Raw genomic sequence first — 19,669 nt, 5'->3', positions numbered from 1 at the left:
CTAAAATTAGCAGGGTGTAGTGGCCTACTCCTTTAATCCCAGCACTCGTGAGGCAGAGGCTGATGGATCTCTGTGGGTTGGAGGCTGGCCTGGTCTACAAAATAAGTCCAGAACATCCAGGGCTATTATACAAAAAACAAACAAACAAACAAAACAACAACAACAAAAAAAACAGTCTCAAGCGACAAAGACAACAAAAGATTACTAAAATTATCAACCCTCCCCTTTTTGTATCATGCCTTTTGTGTTGTCTAGACGTTTTTCCTTGTATTAGAGTCAAAATATCACTTGTGACTTTTCTACAGTTTCATAGTTACTTTGAGCCATAAGTGCATACTCTATTTTTAGTTGAATTTCCTATATGTTTTCACATGAATAGCTTTTTAGTGGCTTCATGTGTGCTAAGGGTGTCTAATTGCTTCAGTATCGTTTGCTAAAAGAGTTGTACTAACTCCACTTACTCATTTTCCACTTTTGATTAAAATCATTAAAACTTTTTTCCTTCATGTTTCAGTTTTTGAATCTGCTCCATCCACTGATGTGTTTGTCCTTCAGTCACTGTCACAGTTCTGGCTATTATAATTGAATATCTTTATTTCTATTCATTCTTCTTTCTAAAAATTATTTGGCTACAATTAATGAAAAAGAGGCCATGAATTTGATAAAGATCATGGATAGGCATAAGGGGGTGTTTGAATGGAGGAAAGGGAAAGAGAAAAATGCCATAATAATCAGAAAAGAAAGAATTTTTAGAAAGAAAAAAATCTAAAATATTTGTTTTGGCAATTATAATACCATTGTCTTCCAGTATAAATTTTAGCAAAATCTTTCTTATTTCTACAAAACCTATTACTTGGATTTTTATGTGTTATATAAAGCCTGTATGTCAATTTGAGAAGTATTGAAATACTTATTTTATTGAGTCTTCCAGTCTGTTCAACTCATATTGATTTCTTTCAACAGAATTATCTAATTTAAGTATATAAATCCATATGCATTTTTATAAACTTACACCAAAGCACTATAGTTTTAGAGCTTATATAACTAATCCCACATTTTAAATTTCAGCATCCAGATTTATAACTAGTAAGGATAATGCAACTTATTTTTATGTATTTGTTTTGTATCTTTAATTTTAATGAACTTAATAATTTTAGCCCTTTGATTTTGAAGATATATTGGTATTGTTTTCTTTTGCCCCTCTAGTTTTTTTTTTGTTGTTGTTGTTGTTGTTTTTGTTTTTTTTTTAATTCCGTGCGTATGGCATAGTAGGTGAGACCTCCCATCCTATGGCTGAAATCTTACAATATCATTTCCCTGATTTAATTTTTGTTTTTTATCTTTACAGTTTATTCACTATATATCCCTATTGAAGTTCCCTCCCTGAACTCCCCCAGTCCCACCTTCCCTCCCTCTTCCCTTCATCCTCTTCCCCTAGTCCTCTGATAGGGGGAGTTCTCCACTATTGCCATCTGCCCATAGCTTGTTAAGTCTCACCAGGACTGCTTGGATTCTCTTTCTCTGTGGCCTGGCAAGGCTGCATTATTAGATGTGAGTGATCAGAGAGCAGTCGAATGAGTTCATGTCAGAGGCAGCCCCTGCTCCCCTCACTCAGAGAGCCATATGAAGACTGAGCTGCCAATTGGCTACATATGAGCAGGGGGTCTAGGTCTTCTCTATGTATGGTCCTCTGTTGGTGCATCAGTCTCTGAAGGATCCCCTAGACACAGATCTTTCTTTTTTGGTCTCCATTCCCCTGATTTAAAACATGACCACGACTTTCTATTGCAATGAATACAGACTTCTCTTCTTGTTTTTGAAGAATATAGTTATGATTTTTGTCTGTCTAAATGTAATTTTTCTCATCCACTTGGCCATTCTGAAACTGTATGTCCCTTATTTCAAGGCCATTCTCTTCCCACTGTAATTGTTTGTTTTGCTTCTGCAAACCAAATTTCTCAGCCTATGAAAGTTCAGCCAGGACTGTCTCCTCTGTAGTGCTATGATAATTACAGACTATTGTCTATACTTACTCTTATGTGCTTGCCATTTGTGAATTGTTCTGCATTAATTTAAGTAAACCATGAGACCCCTAGTATTGTTTTGAAAGCAGAGGTCATTATAAAATTTTTTTATCCACAGTTAGGCATTAACTATTGCACATATAACTACACATCTAATCAATTACCTTGCTAAATAAGAAAAATGAGTTGACATTATTTTTAAATGATATTCTGTGGTATGTCACTTTTGCTTGTGGTTATAGCATATAGCCTTTAGTAAGTTTTACTTGCCAACATGACATCATCTAGGATCATCTGGAAAGACAGTGTCCAGAAAGGTTGCCTAGGTAAAGCTGGCCTGTAGTAGAATTTGTGGGAAATAATTCTGATTACACTTCCTGAGGTGAGAAGACTTTCACACTGTGGGTGGGACTATTCCTTAGGCAGGGAATCTTGGACAGTGTAACAGCAGAGAGAATGAGCTGAGTGTAAGGATGCATGCATCCATTGCTGTCTGCTGTTGATTAGAGATATGATATGACCAATTCTCTTGACTTCCTAATTCTGTGATCTCCTGTGATGAACTATAAGATGGAACTATGAGATAAAATAAACCCCCCCCTTTTTTTTTCCTCTAAGATCCTTTTGCCAGACTCTGTTATCACAGCAAAGAGAAAGAACATCAAGACAGAAATTGACACTGAAGAGCAAGGCAGTGACGTGATAAACCTGCTATGCCCTTGGAAGGTCTTGTGGGAGGGATGTGGAAGAGTTTGCACTTTTGGTTGATAAAAGCTATTGAGTACCAAAAATACATGGTAGTTAGGGAGTGCATAGAAAACCCAAAGTCCCTGCATGAAGATCCCAAGAGGCCGTTGTATGAAGCTGTGCAGGTAAAGCTTCAGTTCTAATTGAGATCCCATAATATTAGAAATGCCAAGACTATAGGACATCTGCCAAGGAGAGTTGCAGCTATAGAGTGGAAACCGCCTAAGCCTAAGAGAAAAGCTGTGCTCCATCTGGCAGAACTGGAAGTGGGTATGTGTGGTGGTTTGAGAGAGAATGGCCACCATAGGCTCATAGATTTGAATACTTGGTCATCAGGAAGAAGCACTATTTGAAAGGATTAAAAAAAAATGTGGCCTTGGCCTGGTGTGGTGGCACACACCTATAATCCCAGCATTCAAGGAGTCAAGGGCAGGAGGATCTCTGTGATTTCAAGGCCAGCCTGGTCTACAAAGCTAGTCCAGGACAACCAAGGCTACTCAGAAGAACCCTGTCTTGAGAAACAAACAAATAAACAAAAAGTATGGCCTTGTTGGAGGAAGTGGGTCACTGGGGGTGGCATGGGCTTTCAGGTTTCAAAAGCTCGTGCAAGGTCCAGAGTCTCTCTCTTCTGTTGCATGTGGATCTGGACGTAGAACCCTCAGCTACTTCTTCAGCATCCTGTCTGCCTGTATGCCACCATTCTCCTTGCTGTGAAAGTAACGAACTAAACCTCTGAAACTGTAAGCCAGCCCTAATTAAATGCTCCCTTTCATAAAAGATGCTTTGTCATGGTGTCTCTTCACAGCAATAGAACACTGACTAAGACAGCTGGCGGGGGGGTTGGTTGAATAATAAATGTCCTCCATATGTTTGGGTATTTGAACATGTGATTTCTACTTATTGGTGTCCTGATGGAGAAAATCCATCATTGCAGGAAGCTTTGATACTATATAACTTCACCCTCCTTCTAGTTTGCTCTCTCTCCCTCTTGCTTGTGGTTGACATGTATTCTCCACGATTCCTGCTCCTGCTATGATTCCTGAAGCTTTCTGCCAGGTCTGCCCACCATGATGGACTCTTATATGTCTAGAAATGTTGGAGGTTGGCCTGGTGTTTTGTGTTCTAATGTTAATTACCGGACCCCCTAGATCTTGTTCCTGTTCAGAAGAGCACACTCTCATGTAAACCTATCTTTGTTGTGTAAACCTGCCTAAGTTATTACATTTTATTGGTTGATTAAACAGCCAATACCTGAGCAGGGCAGAATGGGGTAGGCATGGCTAAGGTTTGCCGGCTTTTGGATTCAAGAGAATCCTGGGGAGATGGATGGAGGGGAAGAGAGGAGGAAGGATGATGCCATTATGGGTTAGTGTGAAAAACAAAAACAAAACAAAAAACATGTAGGCTAAGAGGAAGGACTCCAGTAATGAGTGAAAAGGTCCAGATGAAAAATACAAGTTATGTGCCATGTGATTATCGATGGAAGGTAGAGCAGATGTGGAGGACTAAGGTAGATGGCATTGATGGGGGCTGGGAGTTGGATGGTGAGAATATTGAGACAGTGTAGGTGAAATAGCTGCCCAGCACAATGTAAATAAGGCGTTTATAAAATCTAACAAGTGTCTGTGTCTTGTTATTTGTGATAGCACGTTAAATAATAGCACCGTGATAATCTTAGGGCTAATAACAAACATTATATAGTTCCACACTCATTTTATATTTACAGCAACATAAGCCAAAATATACTTTCTTCTGGTTATGGTGCTTTATCATAGCAACAGAAATGTAGCTAATACAGTGAGTCTCCCCAAGTCCTTTGGAGCCTGGAAGATCACAAGTTCCAAACACCAGACACAGATATGAAGGCTTCTGTATCTGCCCCAAAGGATTATAGTGTTGTTTTGATGTGACTACTTTTGTGGTGCCCTGTTTTTCCCTCTTGTAACAGAAATATTTATTCTGTGCTATTATCGGTTGGAGGTATTTAATTTGCTTTTGATTTTACAGGAGCTCACAGAAACTTTGAAAGTATTTTTAAACTATTAAACTATTGATGCCTTTAGGGACCCCTAAGGTTGTACTATAAGAAATTTTTAAATTGTACTAAATTTACATTATGAGATAAATATGAGACTTTGGGGAAGAGGGTTGAAATATTCTGCCTTAAAGTGATACTTTTCCCCTTTTCTGAAGAATAGGGGAGAGGAGATTCAGGAGGAAGGGTGGGATTGGAAGAAGAGGAGGGAGGGTCCTGTGACCCAGATGTAAATTGAATAAAGAAAAGAAAAAAGTGATACATTGTGTGTTCAAATGACAAGGGTTATGTTCTGATGGTTAATTTTGTCAACCTGACACAATCTGGAATCACCAGGGTCAATCTTAGTGATCAAGTTGGCCAGTAGGGATATCTGTGGGATTATCTTGACTGTCATATGTGGGATATCTTACGTTAGTTTAAGATGGCATACCTGACCACTGTGGGTTGCACCATTCCATAGACAAGGAATTCTCAACTGTAAAAAAATGGAGAAAGTGAAGCGAGCACAAGCATGCATACACTCACTGCACTCTGTCGCTGATGATTTTAATATGACTTCTCTGTTCCAAGGGACAATAAGCTGGAACTGGAAGCTGAAATAAGTTTTTTTTTCCCCCTCAAGGTTGCTTTTATCAGTGTATTTTACAGCAGCAACAGGAATGAAACTAAAATGATCCCTAAGAAAACTCTACCCTCAGCCTCCACTGTTATGCTTACCGTGGTAACACCAATACAAGAATGCAGAAGGACACTGAGCGCTCATTATATCTTCAGCACTAACCATAACCTTAGTTTGTTACAGTTGCCTGTTTCTATGTAAAGAGGTATCCCAAAGTCAGTGGAACGAATTAACCACAGTATTGTTCTCTTCATAGTTTCTTGTGGTTTAGAAATTCAAAGAAATCTCAGCAGAGAGGGCCTTTCTCAGCTACATAGTTTCTAAAGCCTGATCTAAGAAAGTCTGGATAGCTGTGGGTACCTGGAACAGCTGGAGGAATGATCACTCTCCTTCACCAGTATGCCTGATGCCTGGCTGGTATGAGCAGAGTGGCTGAATGGCTGGGCCCAGTCTCTGTCTGTCCATCTCTTTTTAGGAACCATATGAAGTAATTCACACCTCTGTGTAGCTTTTATGGCATGCATTCTAGGAAATTTTTCCTTGCAAACGCCATGTCTATCTTACACCAGACAAGAGCCTCCCCACTCCTTGCTGCTTAACATTATTCACCTGCCATATAAACTTATGGTGCTGTCATGTACATCACATCAAATCCATCTTCCCACAGAACTTCTGTAATTTTCCTGCTACTCAGGGATCTGGTTATTGTTCCAGACTCACATGACTGATCTTCTGTATTCTGATGGTCTTTACTGTTAGACTCAGTAATACAGCTGGATTCTTCCTTTGCCTTTGTTCTGTTGAATTCACACTCCATCCCTATCCCTAACCCATTTCCACATAGAGCTTCCTTCTTCAGAATCTTCAGGAAATCTCTTTGCCTAGTTTTCCATTTCTTACCTTGTTACTTTAAACCAATGACCTATAATGCCTTTTCTCTTCACCAGCATGCTTCTTGAGCACTCAGAATAATTGTGTTATATGTTTAAGTGTGCCCTCAATAACAGCAAGCCTTTGCAACCTATAAATCCAATAGACTCTTTATAGTTGTTTTTCATGACCCATGACAGAATTATGTCTTCTGCAAGATTCTCTTTTGAGGCTGATTCCTCTGAAGCAGGGAGCTGTCTTGGGTCTTCAGTAAGTCAGTTCTTTTTGCTTACTTTACCTCTTCCATTCTTGTTGGGGCAGCTACAGGCCACTAACTCCCCAACCCACTGATGTTTCATTCTCTGCACAGACTCCCAGGAAGTCTGTTGCTACTTTCTTGACTGCAGCTAAAATTTGCACAGGGGTAATTTTTGAATCTCTGTCTCCTGTGATAAATTAATCCTGAAGTGTGGGATCATGTCTGCAATAACGTTTCTCTGTTGCACATAGATACTGTGTATCTCCCACCTGGAAAGCACTGTGTGGTCTTTCCTGCTACCACTGCCCTTCCAGAGTTCCTGGGAAAGAGACATCACTAAAACATATTTTGCATTCAAAGAATAATGATGGTGATGATTAATTTTTAAATAAATGAATAAATAAATGTGATTGTTTCATCCCATGCACTGTTAATTTCTTCCTGAAAGACAGCAAAGCAGCTGAAGATTCCCAAGGAAAAGAGAGATGCTGATTTGCAAGGCCAGTGTCTCTGGGGACATGTCATTCTTTCAACTGACTTTTCCTTTTTAGACATGCTTTTCAAGAATGTCACAATCTTTGTTCTTATTTCAAGCTCTGCAGGCATCTTTCTGATATATAATTAGATCCCCCTGAACAAAAAGGCAGATGTCTGCTATTGTTACTGGGATATGGCCATTGTACATAAGAATTGGCAATCGAGCTGGTAAATGATTCTCTTGTCAGTTTGCTCGGTGTGAGTCAGTCCCTCAGTGTTGTTGAACTCTAGCTGAACTGTTGAGATCAAGTTTCTGTATCTCCACAAATAAAGACCAGACCCTGGACTGTGGTGACTGAAAATAAACCATGAACTTGAGAGGTAAGCCCTAGTGAGGGAGGTCAGTAGATGCTTCCTGTTAATATGCTTTTAGCTGGATACAGTTTACCTTACATATCTCTCACAGTGTAAATACAAAGCACAAAAAAATGATGACTCCTTATTATGATTTTGAACATTAATGAAGTGAGTAAAAGAACAGAATTATATGTCCACATGGTCTCACAAGGGGAGAGCCGCAAAGCCCCCCAGTGTAAATGAAGGGAACCGAAATCTGAAATAATGACAGCAAAGCAGCACTTGCCTGCAGATTGCCAAGTAAGAACAAACGGACTGTGATTTCATTGATTCCAGAAGAGCAGCAGAAGCGGCCCCAGACTTCTCCCTGCTGTTCAGGTGTGCACTGTAGGGAATATTTTGTACATTTTTGTGTTATTCCGCCAACATTCTATAAGATCATTACTTCTTCTTGTAGTTATGAAACGCACAACTGGAAAGGTATACAAAACCTGACCATGGATCACAAAGTGCAGTAGCAGCACTGATTCTGGAACTTGGGTTTTCTGAGGGCAAGCTTCTGCTCTTCCATTCAAGCAGAGGGCCACTATCCAAACCTCCAGAGACGGCAGGAAAAGTTGTCAACACTTAGACACATCAAGTGCGGTGGCTTTAAATGCACATTTTTGGAAACCCTGAATGGAAGGACAGGACATTAAAGGTTTCAAAAGAGCGACTGCATGTAGCAAAGTTAAACAAATTACCTTTGCCTTCATTTATAAAAAGGGTTTGAGAGACAATGTCTCATCCTGTTTCTGTAGATTCATGCTACCTTTCACTAAATAGAGTAATGAATAATTTACAATTCTTGATCATGTCTACAAAAGAAGTAAAGTAACTAAGAACATCTACAGTAAGTATATTGGAGCATGTGAGCATGTGCGGTGCGCACACACACATACACAGGAAACCATTTACTGATGCTGATCGTTACAGGTCTGTTTCCTTTGTTGAAGCTCGTCTCTCGTAGCCCATTATACTAATGTGCACTGTTCCATCTCTCTGCTTTTGAATGGAAGTTTTACTTTCGCCTGTAAACCAAAATGACAGAAATGTACTAGATCACCTCGAAGATCTCTGTCTCGGCCCATCCTGGGGGATTTGCCATCTTTACACTGATGATTTCTATCCAACATGCAATGAAAAACTGGTGAGGATGTTTTTTTTCTACTCTGAATGGAAAGCTTGCCTCCATAACCTCATCCCATCCCCAGCTCTTTTCCTGGGTCACTGTGGTCTGATCAGCCGCTAAGCTCAGGGGCCTGACACATCCACAGCTGCTGGTTTGGATTGCCTGTTAGTCCCAGCAGTCACACTGACTGCTCAGGGCAGACCCCAGGACCAGCCCAGAGCACTGTGACTTTGCAGGGTTAACGAGTAAGCACAGAAAAAGCATTAACGTAGATTTCAAGTGACATCTGCTGTACCCACACTGCTTGTGCTGTCAGATCCCGAAACATGACAGATGGACTCTGCATATAGGGGCAGTTTTTACATTTGGAAATGGAAGCTCTGACCGTGTTTGGGGGCATAACTCTAAATTTCCTGAAAAGAGTTTTTAAATTTTCTAAGCCATTAACAGAAGAAAGAGAAACAAAACGCACTGATATTTCCAGAAAAATGTTCTGTTATTCCAAACTTACGGTGATTTACAAAGTCAAATTATTAAAACTTTAGGACAAATTCTTAAAATATCAGGATAGATATATGCATTATTCCTAAATATGAATTGCACATACACACTCTAGCACACCTATACACATACATACTACAGCATACAGACTCCAGTGCATCCATAAACATACACACTCATACACTACTACACGACTATAGCACACACATACACATACGCCAACACACTTTAGCACACACACACATACACTATAGCACAAACACATTCCAGTACACACTCCAACACACACACAAGTGCACACACAGACTCTACCAAAGCCGATAGCAGGAACAGTGCAGTCTGACGAGTGTGTCTAATGAAGACATTCCTAAGGACTTACCTGTGTCTCAAGGGCTGGCAGAGATTCGCATTCACATGTCCTCTCCTCACGAATTTGTTACAGGGCAGTTCTGCAGATGCCAGAAAACCCAGTACAGGACCATTGCACATTTACCTTCTCTACTTAGATATTTTGTTTATTAAAAATGACAGTTTAAATACATCTTTATTATATGATAGGGTGTGTTATCTCACACATTCGAACAAAGACAATGTAGGTTAAATACAAACAAACAAAAACACAAAACAAACAAACAAACAAACAAAAACAGACACTAAAAAAAGACTTTTAGCATAGTTACTTCCATGGATGGGTAGAGACAGAGAAATCTCTATAAGTTCAAGGCCAGCCTGGTCTACAAAGAGATTTCTAAAACAGTCAAGGTTGATACAGAGAGAAACCATGTTTCAAACAAAGCAAAACAACACAATACAAGAATATATTATAACTTCATTTGTAATTATACATCAAATAATAACAGTAGTAGGTATTATGTTGCATCAGGATTTCCTTTACTATAAATTGTTAGAGCCCAGTTGTCATTTTAAGAAATTACCCAAATTAAAACAATGTGTCCTGCAGCATTTTCCACTCAGTTATCATAATATAACTTTTATTATCTTTTGAGCAAGAACAGTGTCAATAAAACAAACACCATCACCATGTTTCATAGTTTTTATTGACTCTTTCTCAGTTTTAATTGTCTATGATAAGTACAATTCTGATGACCACAGTTATGAAGCTTTGTTGTTATTATAAATAGCAGATACAAGGTTGGCTGCCATGCCTTTTACACACACACACACACACACACACACACACACTCACACACTCAAACACACACACACACACACACACGAATACATGAGCACAGAAACATGACTGCACACCCCTACAGTCAAACAATACTGTGCTTTTACAGGATGTGTACTTCTTTAATACAAAGACGATTATACACAATCAATCCAGAGTTTGTTAAGCTACCACTGATGAGATAAACCTGAGAGTCGCAAAACGCCAAGTAACACTGTTCCGTACCACTCAATAGCACTGTCAACCACAAAGAAATCTGCTTCAATGACTACATGAAAACCACAGATATTATAAAAATAAACATTTTCTTGTAAAAGCACTAAAACAACATAACTCAAATGCACAAATTTTGCTAACATAAGTTCACCTTCATTTAAAAAAAATGTGACAGAACTTAGCAGCCAAATGAAATAGTTATCACTGAAAATGTTGGCATGGAAGTTACCAGCTTCATGAACAAAACAGATTGAACTTTATAACAATGCTCTACTTGCTGGTAGTGTTACTTAAGAACCCTACCTCAAAGAAGTTAAGATTGTACTATGTTACCTTAAGAAAAAATACAAAGCTTCAAGACCCAGCAGAAAACTATCAGCTGCGCTTTTCTCCCCGTTTCACTGAAGTTTGTCTTTAAATTCTCACATATATCCATAATGTCTAACTCACTACACTTCTAAATCATCAAATTTGAATAGGAGACAAGCCTTTAGCCTTTGGCAGTGGAAGCTGTGACCACAGTTACGGCAATGTTCTAAACTTTCTGAAAAGACAGCACAAACTTTCTAATATATATATATATATATATATATATATATATATATATATATATATATACACACACACACACACACACATACATATAATGTACACTATACATACACTGTCTAAAATATCCTATACTTGCTATAAATCTTATAGTAAGTAATTTAAGACCAAATCATGTCTGTGTAACATGCACCCTAAACAAAAGGAAAGCATGCAAACCCAAATCTAGGGAAAAATTAAACACTTCTCAGACAGATTTTCATCTTTTTCAGATCCAAATACAAACTGGTCTTAGAGTTCAAAGGTACTAACATTTGAAAAAAAACATCTTAAATATAGTTCTTATTTTATCTAGAATTAGCTATTCCTATAAAATATGCCAGTGTGACAACATTTGAATAACATACATTGCAATAAATAGAATTTACATCCATATGTTGTCTCTTCAAAGAATTTTTTTATAATCTGTACAACTGAAGGCTATGGGCTTCATCAATAAATACTATTACAATAATTACATTCGGCCAACAAAAGAAAAGCTTCATTATATATATATATATATATATATATATATATATATATATATATATATTTACTGGTAACACGTCTTCCCATTCTTGAATCCTAGCTGCTCAGTACTGATATTTGTCATATCAAGGTGGGCTAGTGTCCTGGCTGAGTAAGCACATATACACAGGTCTCAGCCTGTCCGTAGCACAGTGGTTGAAAAATGAGCATTTTGTCAAAGGACTAGACTGAAGAAGCACAGAAGCAGATTCTAAATGCTTCTCACTGTCTGCTTTTCAAGATTTACCACAGCACCTATGGCATCCACAAATGGTTGTGCCATTCCCTTTCTGTTCATGAAGAATGGGCTTCAAGTGTCTTCTCAATGGCCACATTATGGTTTTAATTTTCAATTCTGTCTTGTGTGCCATTTCTCCTTAATTTATCATTTTATTTCAATATAAGTTCAAAGCAACCTTCAAAGAGTCAAAGACAGTACTTTGTAAGGAATGACAACAACAAAAAAATAACAAAAAACAACCCTTGAACTTGGAATGAAAGACTTCTGTAGTGTGACATTTAACGACTTGCTAAATCTTACAATTTTAGGTGTCTTTCCCGCAAATGTCAACAGATCTGTCTTTACTGTGGAAATGCTTACTCATATCAGGTGGCACAAATTGGGTCTTTTGGCCAACAGAGTGTTGCTTCATCCTGCCCTGTGCATGCATAGGTTATCTCAGGAACTTCTTTTGACTTGGAGGAAGTTGTCACAGTCAGTCTTGTTATGTTGACATGTCATTGTCTATTTAATGATATAGCACACTAAGGAAGAACACTTTAGGAGCTGTGGCTATCTCAGTGATTGAACTCTTGCCGAGTATCCACAGGGATCTGGGGTAAATCTGCAGAATGAAGAACATGACAAGGAGTAAAAGAGAACTCTGGTCCCCTCACCAAAACACACACCCAAAGAATGTTTTCTGGAAGTTGGAACAGTGCTTTTAACACATACCCAAGATCAGGCTGGCATCCTGAGCCTCAAATGGAGAAATCTATATTAAATAATGAGGAAATAATACAGACATATGGAATACTGAGCTATGGGTTTCTGAAATTTCCATTTGGGTCAGTTTAACAAAATTACTTTTGAGCCATTGAACATTTCTTAAGTGTCAACATAATTTGGATGTATTTGACATTTTGTATACATGATTCTGAAAGAAAAAAATGTTGCATGAGTCTTACGACTTGAGAACTCTGAAAACCTCAAAAGCCAGAGACACAGTAAACATCTTCTTCCATCGGTTTCTGAACCTTTCTATATGTTAAGACTGAATGTATAGAAGAACCACTAAGTAAAAGGGCTGAATGCAGCTTTTCTTCATGGGCCTGAGGAACAAGAGATTGGGCAAATGGAAGTCCTCCAAAGATCTCTTGGATCCCCAGTCACTTGTGTATTTAAGAAATTACATCAAAAGTCATTATATCTAACAGGGCACTAAGTTGTGTGTGTGTGTCTGTGTGTTTTTCTTAGAAATTACTTTAAAAGTAGTTTCTACTGTCACTTATAAACTCAGCAGATGGCTGGGTAAGGACTAGCATTCACAGCTAAAGTTCCTTAGACATCACATTGATTTGTCACTATTTTATTTCCTCATTATTTTAATTAAATTAAATTTGACCATTTCAAGGGCTATAAATGTAACAATTCATTATTCACTGAAAATTATTTAAAAATTCAATATACTTAACAATATGCCATTACTGTCTAGCAGACAAAAGTAGAAAACACTGCTATTCCCTAACTATGAATACTTTGTGTTCCTCTCTTCAGTTTTATCATACCTCAAGTACTGAAAATAAGTTCTTTGTTTTCTCTTTACAAATGTTTTTCATTTAAAAAGTTATCACAAGATTACAATGTTAAAAGATTACAGTTTTTGGCACACCAAAGTGACTTCCTTACATTCCCTTTTCATTCTGCATTTAATGTTTTCAAGACCTTTGAAGAAACAGAAAAAAAAAAAAACCTTCCCATTATTATTTTAGTTTTACATCCTTCTTCTAGAATTTAACTCCTCACTCCCAGATGGGCTGTGAGTGGCTGTCAACCACGGCCCTCTGCCACACTGACAGTCCTGGCCACTATCCCTCAGTTTAACAGTTCCGCTGCTTCACCCAGCTTTTAATCTAAGATTTAACTGTAATTTCTCAAATTGTTTTCACAGATGTGAGTGAGCAGTTGTCTTGGAACACAAAGTCCTAAGACACCGCACAGCAGCGGTGCAAGTGAGAACTTCTTTTTTTTTTTTTATCACAGGAAGCCTAACAGTCCATAATATTTGTAAGAAAAACACATGCACTTCGATATTTTCAATGTATTTGGCCAATAATCCCCAGCCTCCCACCATCAAACATTAAACAAGCAATATTCACTAACCAGTTTCCCAGAAATAACTGGAAATGCTCATTTTCCTTACATAAAAGTTCATTGATTTTGTTTTTCAGTTCAAATCCCCAAAGACATCAGAAGCCACCATCTATGCTTATGAGGAACTGAAAGTCATGTACCTCAGGCATCTGTTTGCTCATTACTGAATGCACTGACCAGCACGCCATTATACTATGCCAAACAATCTTCGAAAGTATAGATTTTAGTTTGTTTATGCCAAGAGTTATTCACAGCAGCAGAGGCTGAACAAATCACAAATTCAAGTTCCAGGTGGCCACTTTTCTTGGAGAAATTTTTAATATAAAAACTGTTCTGCTACACATGCACACACGTTTCTTTGACTAGAAAAGCTTGTGGATTTAAAAGGGTGGCGAGGCAGTGTTTACCTAGTAGTCCTGTTTTAATACACATACTTCTAGTTACTAAGAAAGGAGCTTGCAGGAAAGAAAGATAAATGTGGACATGTGCATCGAACTGATGCTCCTTTAAACTCACTACTTTTGTCCTGTTTGGAGTATTCCGAAACATGACTTAGGAACTTAAGGAGGAAAGCATCTGGTTCTATGAGCATCCTACCACGTTACAAAAATGAGGAGCTTGGGTCTTGTGCCTTCACAAACTTGTATCTCCGTTCTGCTTGAACTCAGATAAAATATTGAGAGTCATTTCTTCACTCTTGGATTGTAAATTGGCCTCACTCCTCCTGGAAGCTTTCCTGGTCGCTCGGGACAGCCTCCTTCTGAACGTATCTCCAGCCAAGAAATAAAGAATGGGGTCCACACAACTGTTGAGGCTCGCCAGACCCCTTGTCACCTGATAAGTGGCATAAACCCTATCGTTGAAATGACACATTTCTGGGGTCTGGAAATCCAGCCGTGCCCGCAAATTCATCGTTTTCATCACATGGAAAGGGATGTAAGACACAGCAAACACCGTCAGGACAATTATTACCAGGTAAATGGATTTCCTTCTGAGAGGAGAGTTGTCCAGGTCTTTGTAAATCAAAGCTCTAACAATTAATCCATAACAGCCCAAGATCAGCACCAAGGGGACGCAGAACATGGCCACTGTTGTGCACATACTATAGATGAAATAACTTCTCAGGTACTCATCAGAGGTGGTGTCATAGCAGGTGACCGTTTTGTTCTTCCGAATCCCAGTGCCAGAGTAGAAGAGAATGGGGGAGATGGCCAGCACTACAATGAGCCACACCAGCATGCTGACATAAATGGCATTCTTCTTCTTGAGTCTGCCCAGAGATTTGAGCGGGTACACCACGCCGCTGTACCTGTGCGCGCTGATGCAGGTGAGGAACAAGATGCTGCCATAGAGGTTCACATGGAAGATGAACCTCTGCAGCTTGCACATAGCATCCCCGAAGATCCAGTCAGTCTTATTGAAGTAGTAGAAGATGAGGGCTGGCAGGGTGAGCACGTACAAAAAGTCAGCCAGAGCCAAGTTGAACATGTACACGGAGATGCCACTCCAAGGCTTCATGTGGAAAACGAACATCCAGATAGCCACGCTGTTGCCCAGGAAGCCGATGATGAACACCAAGATGTAGACGGCCGGCAGGTAGTAAAACTGGAAGCCGGTCTTGGTTAGGGCACATCGGAATGAAGAGGAAACCGCTGCAGTGGCGGCGACAGTGCTGTTTCCCCAAGGCGAGCCCAGGCTAGCCAAGAAGGCTGGGTCCGTCCCGTTGGGGACAGTCAGCCAAGGCACCTCGGTCATCCTCTTCTTTCCAACTCAGGCAGCAACTCGGAAGGGCAGACCGCAGCGAGCAGGCGGCAGCGGCGAGAGGCTCAGCGCGCATCGGAGGCGCGGGCGAGGGGAAGGGACCGCGCGGGAGAGCTCCCCACGGGTCGGAGCGCGCGGGGGCTCGCCCACGCCGCCTCTGGCCGAGCGTTCGTCGCGGGCCATGAAATTTGCCCCGGGCTGCGACTGAACCAAGCTGAAGGACGGGCGGGCAACTTCCCGGTCCAGCTGGCGGCGCGGAGGTTACACAACAGGACGCACAGGGCACCTCCACCAAGTTTGCAAGTGCGCTCCCGCGCACGGCGGCAGATAAGCGCTGCTCAGAGCGCCTGGGGCGCGGCGGGGTCAAGTCCAAGTCGCTCCGCGGTTCCCAGAGGCGAGAGGGGCACGGGCCAACCACCTCCTCGCTCCGATCAACTTTGCCTGGCCCTCTGCCTACTCCCTACCTTGCAAGCCCGGACCCTTGTCAGGGACGCCGCGCCGCTTCTTCCGGCCGCACTCCCAGCCCGCGCTCAGCTTCGGGGGGTCTTTTGGGCAGCGCGTGTGCGCGGACCCAGGCGTGCTAGCCTGCATCCCGCTCGCCGCCCATGAAGGCTGCAGCCCTTCGCCAGGCTCCGCTGGGTCTTGAGTGCAGGGGCAGGAGAGCGGGCCAGGCTCCCAGCGGGGTGGGCGGAGCCTGGGAGCCCGGGCGAGTCCGTACACCACGGGGAGGCGAGGGGCGTGTCTCCGTGGCGCAGGCCTGGGGCCGTCGGCTCTGGGCTGGGCGCTCAGGGCGGGTGGTGGCCTCTGAAAGCAGGGATCGCCGTGCCCCTGCACGCCTGGCACGGCTGCCGCCACTCGAGTCAGTGGTCAGAACAAAAGGTGCGCTGGGGCAGTGGTGGCTACCGGCGAGCCTTTGGCCGGAGGGGTTTCCTCTGTCCTCCACCAGCTAGCTCTGCAAAGTGAAGTTGCTGACACAAGAAAACCCTCGGGACGCTGGCAGCGTTCTGCCTAAAGCTTTGAGCTGAGCAGTATAAAACAGACATCTCCGGAGCCTCCCGGAACTCGCAAGGTGTTTGCAGGCTCCAGACAACCGGCAGTTTGCAGGTGGGCACGCCCTGGCCCTGAACAGCGCCTCACTTTGCCCAGCGCGTGTAGGAACCTGCTGATCCCTGAGGGCGCCAGCTCTAAATGGGTGAGGGCGGTAAGCGGCATGGGCGAGTCGCTCTCTGCCCTTCAGATCTGTTTGTTTTTATTGTTGTTTGTTTTGTTATGAATCTCAATGCCATTTTTTTTTTTTCATTTACTTGGCAAAATGCTAACACAGCAGCATCACTGCTGTCGTTCTTGTGAAAGTAATAGCCTGGTCCACCTGCTGTTAGTTGACGCTACACTTACCCTCAGTACAACCCTTGCTAACTCTTCCTGGAAAGGACAAGCGCTCTCTAACGTCTATTTACCGTTTACACAATTTTAATTCAATATCAGCGACTACACTAAACGTGATTCAAAAATCAAACTGAACATTAAACATGGCTTTATAAAGATGGTTCATTTGTTGAGTGATAAATGTGTGGTCTGGCCTTGTTACCAATCATACTTCGTAAAATGCCTACTTACACGTTCCTTTGCTAGATGACTTAAAAATACAGATGGAGACCAATGTAATTTGTTTATTGATTGTAAATCTCAGTTTGGGGCTCCAACTGCATAAAATGTAGGCAGTACGTTTCATAAGTGTTTACATTTAATTGTGAATTAATGGATTGTTACCTACTTGAAGACATGATTAAACAGACCCACCCAAGAATGGAACCGAACACTTCTCAACCATTTACTGATTAATATATTTTGTTTGCCATATTAACTAACACATTTCTGTTGTAGAAAAATACAACAATAAAGTGTCTTCAACTATATAGTATAACCATTTTCTTTGTAGTCCCATATATTAAGATTTTGTTCCCTTAAAAATGCCCAATACTACTGTTTGGTGAGGTGGCTCAGCTCGTGAAGGCATTAGGCATTATCACCAAGCCTGAGGACTTGGTGAGCCCCACACTCACAGTGGTAGAAATAAAGATCTGACTCCCACCCAAGTTTTCCTCTGACCTCTGCACTCATACTGTGGCATGGGGCTGTTTCACATAAGCATACATGCGTGCACCCACCATACACACACACACACACACACACACACAGAGAGAGAGAGAGAGAGAGAGCAAGAGAGAGAAGAGGGGCTAAACGTATAGGAAAAGCTAATCTTAGAGGAGAATCATAAGCTCCTTGCTTAGAAACTGGGAAGGAAATTACTCTACAGCACCCAGCAGATTCTTCAGGGGAACAGGGAGCTGTGTCTACATAGACAGAGGGAACACACGGGTATGGTGACTAGTGGTTGAACCCCAAAGCATAGTCATGACAGAACTAGACCACGCCCAAGTGGAAAGGTGCTGCAGCTGTAAAACAGCTGTGTTATCTTTTCTGTTACTTTTTTCCAGTCTTAATATGATATGATTCCATAATCATATCATATTCTAAGCCTTAAGAGATCTTCTTATATTGTCTGACTGACAGGTTGCTAGCTGGGCTGCACGATCTACTATGAAGGAAAAGGAAACAAGGAGAACCACCGAGCATTTCAAGGTATTCAGGAGATCCTGACTCCTTGCTCCTTTGCATTTTTCATTTGCAATTTAAGCAATATATAACCTCCCTCAGAAGTCTATTGCAAATGCATTAGCTCATCATGTGACTGTTTTGAATCTACCTTTGGTCCAAATAGCACTAAGTACTTTCAGAAAACCTGCTACAAATTTTGGGGAACTGGTATAATTAGCCAGACTGCATCATTAGCATTTTAAAATTGGATTTAAAAAAAGTGATTATTTTAAACAGTCTTTGACTGTCATATTTAAGTATGTGCTTACACTAAGCTTAAGTTACATTTAAAATAAAATTAAAATTTTACATTATAGGAATAAGCTACAATCATTTGTTAGTAACTTTCTATTTGTAAAATATTGAACTAGATACAATGAAGGGAAAATTAAAAGATCACCTATAACCAGCTATGTCCATATTCATATTTGAATACAACTATCTATGCCTTAACACTATAAGAGAAACATTTGTCCCGTAATATCTCCAGCATCTGCTGCAAGCACTTGGGTGCTAATTGGTGTTGAATTTGAGTTACAGTGTGTTGAGCCTCAGGTACCTGGAAGTTTTTTTCCTTTGACATGAGTAGTAGTCTGAATTAGAGACTGGGAGGCCTCAGAGATGTCTCTGGTTTCCTCCTCTCCTGTCTATAACCTCCACTTTGTCTCTTGGAATGAGGTACAGAAGCTAGAAGCTAGAATGTCTTGTACTTTGCCCCTTAGCCAATCATGAGCCCTAAATTGGCCAGGCACTGCCCTAAAGGAAGAAATACTACTCAGAAACACCAAGAAGAATCTAAGCAGATAAGGGTAAGATGACTTTCTCTTCTAGTTTTTTTTGGCATTTTTATCAAACCTAAGAATAAAAGCAGGCAGCTTTCTTTGTTGCTTTCTGCTTTCATTCTTTCAGGTTCTCATGCCACATAAACGTTGGTTACAAAAAATTGATATTTTCCTCTTATTAACTTGTTATGTGTTATAAGTGTGTTCGTCGGGTGGGTAAGGAAAGATATCATACCATTCCATCCTTAGAGATATAAGTGGCTTGTAAGAGGTATAAGTTTAGTTGGAAATGCCAAGACTTCACGAAGTTTATCACAATGCCATGTAACATAGCAACAAAAGGCCTATGCATGGCTCCCAGAATGCTGACTTGGGGTGAGGAGGGAATGAAGAAATGACAAACATATACACAGACACACCGAGAAAAGCTGGGGTCAGGTGGTCTGGGTTCTCAGGTGGATAAGCCACAGCACCCCGGAAGCTTATCGTATTTATTATGTAACAAAG

At 40.8% G+C, this 19,669-nt stretch overlaps 1 protein-coding gene across 2 annotated transcripts; it reads right to left on the bottom strand.

The window, feature by feature from the left end:
* Positions 1-11,613: 11,613 nt before the first annotated feature.
* On the bottom strand, positions 11,614-16,363 carry P2ry1 (purinergic receptor P2Y1). Of its 2 annotated transcripts, XR_008718967.1 has the most exons (2): positions 13,971-16,363; positions 11,614-12,432 (listed from the first exon to the last, which is right to left on the bottom strand). XR_008718967.1 is itself a non-coding variant. In XM_055596896.1 (1 exon), exon 1 carries the CDS (start codon positions 15,714-15,716, stop codon positions 14,595-14,597), a length of 1,122 nt encoding a protein of 373 aa, XP_055452871.1. In that variant the 5' UTR covers positions 15,717-16,363; the 3' UTR covers positions 13,894-14,594. The 2 variants fall into 2 exon arrangements, 1 of the variants encoding a protein (XP_055452871.1); XM_055596896.1 differs by lacking the exon at positions 11,614-12,432 and having other exon boundaries at positions 13,894-16,363.
* Between the last annotated feature and the right edge of the window lie 3,306 nt (positions 16,364-19,669).

Source organism: Psammomys obesus, unplaced genomic scaffold, assembly GCF_907164565.1.
Source record: "Psammomys obesus unplaced genomic scaffold, mPsaObe1.curated_primary_1811, whole genome shotgun sequence".
Lineage (NCBI taxonomy): Eukaryota > Metazoa > Chordata > Mammalia > Rodentia > Muridae > Psammomys > Psammomys obesus.
The sequence above is the reverse complement of the archived record's forward strand: the minus strand, read 5'-3'. Positions and strand labels throughout refer to the sequence as shown.

What these genes read in the sequence shown, in the direction of transcription:
- P2ry1 (XM_055596896.1), bottom strand. Translation starts at nt 15,716, where the DNA reads ATGACCGAGGTGCCTTGGCTGACTGTCCCCAACGGGACGGACCCAGCC.